This window comes from Crocodylus siamensis, chromosome 4, assembly GCF_052110815.1.
Source record: "Crocodylus siamensis isolate JL-2025a chromosome 4, ASM5211081v1, whole genome shotgun sequence".
In the NCBI taxonomy this organism is placed as follows: Eukaryota; Metazoa; Chordata; order Crocodylia; family Crocodylidae; genus Crocodylus; species Crocodylus siamensis.
Genome location: NC_143398.1, coordinates 157,834,021 through 157,840,631, shown reverse-complemented (window position 1 = coordinate 157,840,631; position 6,611 = coordinate 157,834,021). Strand labels below are relative to the sequence as shown.

Sequence of the window (6,611 nt, the reverse complement as noted above, 5' to 3'; positions counted from 1 at the left end):
CTTGGGCAAAACACCAGGGAATAATGTGCATCCCACCAGGGTTGATGACGTGTCCCCCTAGGTCTCTTTCTTCCCATCCCTTTTAACTGCCAAGCTTTTGGTAAAATGAGGGGTGCTGAAATAAGCCAGAAGGCAGGGCAATGTGGCATGAACTTAGTGGTTTCCAACTCTGGAAACCACTGAGGGCACCTCAAGGTGCCCCACACTGGACTTGAGGTACCCCTGTATAGCTTTTGGGAATTGAATGGCACCCACTAGGGAAAATTAATGTACATAGTTCAGGTGTCGGCAGAGGAGCCAGGGACTGTGGGTGGGGGATTGGCCACATAGGGACAAGCGTGATCCTGTCTTTATCTGTTTATCTCCTTACTTATCTCCTCATGCCTCACTTACATCCAAAGGATCTGGTATCACCTGGTTGAGAATCACTGGACTAGCTGGTTCAGAGAGCCATGAGCTTTTGTGAGTGACAGCCTATTTTTGAAAGGACTCCCTTGGGTGCTGCATGCAGCAAGGGCACTGGACCTGCTGGAACTGGCACCATGTCCACCGCAGACCCACGACTGGCCAGAGCAGGTGCAACATATTTCAGGACCAGTCTGGCATGTGCTGTGCAGTGTGTGGGTAAACTGAAACCCAGGAGCAGCACCAGGGGCCAGATGAATGGGGCTCCTCAGGCTAGATCCAGCCCTTGGGCCTTATCTTTGGCACCCCTGGTCTATGAGGTGTCACCCTGCCCTGAGGTGCCACCCACCCTGCCTTCTGCCTGGCTTCAGACTACCTGTTTCAGCCATGTACAGCTGTCTGTACTGACACAGCAACACAAAAGTCTATTAATACTAAATATTCACTAGGCTAAAACCAGCTGTCCATTTTTATGGTGGTTAATTGTTGCCATTTGACTCTTGTCACAACAGGTCCCAGGGCAGTCTTGAATGAAAATTAGCCCTAGTTTTGAAAGGGGGGAAGTGTTATCTTGGTTTTTTGCAGGTGCTGCACAGGCACTCCGGGTGGGACAATGGGCTCCTAGTCTGTAAGATCCCAAAATAAAAGGCTTTGTCAAGGGGAAATGGTAAACTGTAAAGTATGGTCCTTTACCATTTCCCCTTTAGCCCTATTGTGCTAGCAAAATCAGCCTGAGGTACTGTGGTGACTCTGAGCCTATGTCTCTTTAGTAGCTTTTGCCCTGACGATCAGCAAAATTGTGCATTAAATATATAAATAGAGTGTGCATATGCGGGAATCCCATTGTTTTGGCCATTCTCAATGCCCACAGCGCTGCAAATATGCCCTTACTTGGAAACATGTCCAAAGAGCACCTGATGTTTTCTTAGTGTAGTCTCCTCGTCCACCCATCCTGCTTCCCTCATCTGCTGTCAAATATGTCAGAGCTCAAAAGCAGGTGCCTTTTCTGGAATGTTATGTGTAAATAGCAGCTTTCGGTACATAAAAAATGAAGTGATCTTTCTGTGCAGATCAGTGTTCTGTGAGGTCACAGGTATGAAGCCAATGACATCATAAGGATGAATTAAGTCATCTCTGTGAAAGAGGGGGAGCTTATTACTGGGTTACAACACAACTCCTCTGGAAGGAAAACTCAGTTCATAAAATCATAGGAAAGTAGGCTGGAATTTACTTCATGAGGTCATCCAATACAGCCACCTGCTGGATTAGTTGTTTAGGGCCAAATTATTGGCTATACACGTGTTGGGGTGGGGGATGGCGGCGTTTTAATTACAGTGTTTCCCAGAGAGCTGTTTTAATTAAAACACCACAGCATCATGTGTATTAAGTCACTTCACATTTAAAAATGGCCACAGGCCACTTCAACTAAAGCTCATTTGTCAGGTTTTAGTTAAAGTGCCCCAGCATCCATTTTTTAACCCACGGGGTTTATACACGTGACGCTGCAGTGATGCTAGAGTGTTCTAATTAGAATGCAGAACAAATTTGATTAATTGATCCTGCTCTAACCCATTCTAATTAGAACATGCCAGAGCCCATGTAACCCCAGGTTTCTAAAAGTGGCTCCTCAGTGTGGATGCTCAAAAATGGAACTCCTGATATGTGACAGCAGGGGTTTTACTTTCACAGGCACTGAATGGGCACAACTCCATCAGAAGCCAATGGGAAGTACAAGGTGCTTGGTGCTTTGAAAAGGAAGCCCTGAGTCTGCCAGACAGGTGTCCTAGACTGGGTGCTGTCACTGAAAAATGACGTATCCCAAACTGGAAAGCACACTTGGAAATGTAAGTTTCACCAAATTTCAAACCTTTTATAAAAGCTGCCTGTAAGAAGGATTTCATTTTACAGCCAGTGATATTTTTGAATTTAAACAAGACATTTTTCACATGGTTCAGTAAAAGAGGCAGCAAGGCGTTGGCATGGATGGCATTATCACTTCAGTCATTTTGCATTGGTTCACTGTATTAGGGACACACTTTTCCTTTTAAAAATAAAGTTTTGCTTAGAAATGAATCTGCAATAACAAAGTGGTCAGATTGGCCCAGTCCTGCCCAACCACTAAAATAACAGACTAGTATGCATGTAAGTGATGAAGGAGAACCAATCAGCCAGGCCAGTTGGTATCAGGTTCATGTTTGACCAGTTATAAGGCATGGTAGGACAATTGGCAGGGGGAAGAGATTAAAAAGTATGAGGCTTCCCTCTCCCCGTGTTGTGTGCTGTACATCTATTTACATTTGGAATTTTCCCACCTCTATTTGCTTTGCTCTTCCCTGAGTCATTGGTGGCTAGGACCCAGAGTAGTAGACAGACTATTGCTTTGCTTATGGGGCTGTGTAAAGCAATGTTGCATTCGGTGCAATGATGTTCCTTGGTTTAAACAAATTGGTGATTGCCTCCAGAGCTCAGCTGAGGGCTGACCCCACGTAGCCTCTGAAGTGGGTCACCTTTAAGGGTGAACTTACGCATTCTTAGACCATACTAAGAGCACTTAAAATGTGCACATCCACATGTTAAAGCTCGTTAACTCATGCTAAGTATCTTCTGATTCTCAAAGTTACATCATTTCAGGTGAGGGTTAACTCTGGGACGTTCTACCTAACTCCTGTTAGAGTATAATCAGTTGGCTCTCAGGATGCACTGCTCCCAGCCCCCTCCTTCACCCCAGAGCAGGGGTAAAGTCCAGATATCTTGGCTCCCAGCCACACTCCTGTTCACCAGCCCTCCAAGGGTCAGTTAGACCCGATCAGGCAGCAGGTATTAATTCTTCTTGTGTGACTGTTCACAGCCTGTCCTAACTTATAACATCACTTAATATTCCACAGATATAGTACAGTCTATGTGTAATGTGCAACTTCACCCTAAAGGTTCTAGCTCCATTTCTAGCAAGATAAAGGTTCCATGTCCACTGCAGTTTGCTGCTCGTGAAAAGATGTCCCAAGTACATTCATAGAGGAGGCACAGTGCAGGCAGCAGCTGAGCAAACTCCTGTCAATGTGCCTCAGCCTTGAACTAGGCAGACCTACTCTGGGAGCAACAGAAGAACTCATCATTTATGTGCATGCCTCTGTCTGAGCCTGCCAACCAGGAGGCCGTGTGATGGCTTGATCCTCTGAACCCACTGCACAGCTCTTTCATGTCCTGATGCAATGAAATGGGGTAATACAGGATTAGCTAAATAGACAAACACTGAACCTGAATCAGTGCAGAAGCAGTCACATTTGTGTTGCTAACTTTAAGCAGATGTGAAGTCTGGCTTGAAAAACTCACCTGCAGTCCAGTTGCCTGGTATTACAGCTAAATCACCAAAAAGCATAAGGCTCATGAGTCTAGTAGGCTTCCCAATATTTTTGCTCTAGCCACCTCTGAGTGCTTATTGAAGACCAGGCTTTGTGAGCTCAAAATCCAAAAGCAGGGGCTGGCTTTTGTGTTTACCCACTACATGGGAAAACTAGATCATAGTTTTGCCATGGGAATGGGCAGCTACTAGTGCTTTTGAAAATCTGCCTCTGCATTTGGAGGTTAAAAGGAAGCAAGGTTGAGAAGAACTGGTTCTCTTGGTGGAGGCTGAACACATCAAACCTGTTCCGGCAGGCTGCAAGCTTTCTGGGCAGGAACTGTCTTTGGCTACATGTGTACAGTTCCCTGCACAATGGACCCATGATCTCAATAGAGGCCCCTCAGCAGTTGTGGAATACAGATAATTAGTGGAGTAAAGGCATGGTCCAAACCCCAAAATTCGTTACATTTTTATTTCTAGATAAATCACATGGTTGTTTTTAGAGCTAAAAGACTGAAATCAAGCCTGCTACGAGTCCCTAATACACTCCAATATCTATCAAGAAGGTGAGCCCACCGCACTAGCACATTGCCATAATGCTGGTAAGCAGAAAGTCTTCAAACAGAGAGTTAAAAACTATGTACACAGAAAACCATGAGGCTGATTGCTTAGGAGAGCAGCAGCTGGTAAGAATCAGAACTATGGAAAAATCACTGGGCTGGTGAAAAAGCCTTTGCCCATGCATAAAAAGTGAGCATGAGCTGACAGAGACCATCTGGGAGTTGGACAAGTGAAGTGTAAAGGAGAGTGGAGACACTGCAAAGCCATGCATTAAATGCTTCTACAAATTTTGCCACCAACTTATTCAGAGAAGGAGAAATATTAGCTTCTTCTGGTGAGTTCATGCCTCAAACTCACAGGTGCACCTGTGCAGAGAACAGTGGTCACTGGCCTGATACCTCACCTCCCATCTGCACCAGCTCCAAGCTTGCTGAAGGGCATGACTAAGACCTCAACAAGGTCTAAGATTTGTGGGTCTCTTCAAGGCCATTCAGATATTCCTGTAATAGATGGTAGAGACTGGAAGGTTGTGTGCGGGAGGAGGATTCCATTCTTCTGCAGAGCATGTTATTCCTAGGTGGAGATGTTTGCCTGCTGCACATGATGATGCGGCAGTCATGTTTTGATCTGGCTGGAGAAATAGCTCCAAGGTTTGGGGGGCAGCGCAAATTCAGGAGCAGTATTATTAGTTTTCATGCCTGCAAGAGCTTTGAAGCTCTCCACAAACTCCTCCTCTGTTCGCCATTCCAGATTACATAAACGTGAAACCACTCTACCAGCCAGTGACAGGCACCTTGGCTATGACAGTAAAGTGGATTCCACTACAGAAGATGATGGAAGAAATGTCTTGTCATCCAAGGGTGGAGCTGGGTCTGTCAGGGCGACATTGGCTCACTTTCACTTACACGGTATCTCGCTGTGATGGGATGCTCCTGTGTCCCATCCCAATCCACCATTTACACAACGTGTCCTTGCATTCAGCCACAGGCTCACATCACCACATGTGCAGGTATGGGAAAGCAATCTCCACACACAAGACAACAAGACTGTTGGAGCAGTTGTGACGCTGCCCTGCCAGGAGCTTCCTCTGGCTCAAGGGAGAGGCAAGGCCCTCTGTAAGGTTGGATGCCTGCCACCCTTGGCAGTTCTCCTCTGGGACATGGCCTCCTCGCAGGTTGGATCCATGCCACACCATTTTGTTAGACCTGGAGACACAGGATCAAATTGGAAGTAGTGAGATATTGCAGGGAAGGACGTAGGGCTTAGAGTGGGTCATGGACTGAAGATGAGTCAAGTGGTAATTCAGTTGGAAAAAAGCACTACTGACATTCTATATTAACAGCAGTGTCATATGTATGTCATGGGAAATGATTCTTCCATTCTGTTCTGCACTGGGGAAGCCTCACTTGGAGCACTGTGTCCAGTGCGCTGCACTTCAAGAAAGATGCAGATAGATTGGAGGGAGTCCAGGGGAGAGCAGCAAAAAAATATTAGAGGTATGGAAAACATGGAATATGAAGAAATGTTTGAAGAACTGAAGTTATATAGTTTAGAGAAGATGGGTGTATTTGATAGGAGCCTTCAATTACCAAAAAGGTTGTTATAGAATAGAAGCTGATTGTCTCTTTTCTGTGTCCCCAGGGGAGACAGGTAGTAGAAACAGGCTTAAATTGCTATAAAAGATATTTGGTTGGACATTAGGAAGAATGTGCTTACTCTAAAAATGGTTAAGCACTGCAACAGATTATTTAAAGGGGCTTTGTAATCTCTACCACTGGACATTTTAAAGTGTGGGTTAGAGAAATGCTTGTTTGGGCTGGTTTAGACAGGGCTGATCGTGCCTTGAACAGAGGTTTGGAGTAGATCTGACCTCCTGAGGGCTCTTCCAGTACTATTTGTCTCTGATTCTGTGAGGGTCAGCAAAAAGATAGATGGGGTCAGATTTGCAGAGGTGCTAGGCAGCAGCAATTGCTGAATCCCATGCTAGTGTGGTGTACTTGGGCAATCAAGTCCAAGCAAAAGTGTCTCACACTGGGCACCCCCAAATCAATAGCCACTTTGGCAATGATCAGCCTTAGCTTTTGGCTTATACAGAGAGAAGCCAGAGTAGCTTAGGCTAGAAACAGATATTGCTGAATGGAGCGATTCAGCTGTGCCGTTATATATCACAGCACAGCTGCTTCGCTTCACTGGGTGAAACACATGTCACCCTTTGTCCCATCCTTGATGGTGCAGGACAAGGGACAATGTGATCTCCTGAGTTTCTTCACTGCCCCAGACCCATGCCATGGGTCTTGGGCAGCAG

The 6,611-nt window shown here is 45.7% G+C and overlaps 1 protein-coding gene across 3 annotated transcripts in view; it reads right to left on the bottom strand.

Moving 5' to 3' along the window:
* Positions 1-3,979: 3,979 nt before the first annotated feature.
* Positions 3,980-6,611, bottom strand: part of LOC149866930 (uncharacterized) — a 29,724-nt gene continuing 27,092 nt past the window's right edge. For all 3 annotated transcript variants that reach the window (XM_090044462.1, XM_090044463.1, XM_090044464.1), the window contains one exon: positions 3,980-5,511. In XM_090044462.1, the coding sequence (XP_089900588.1) occupies positions 5,301-5,511 (211 nt within the window). In that variant the 3' untranslated portion in view covers positions 3,980-5,300. The remainder of the gene's footprint in view (positions 5,512-6,611) is intronic.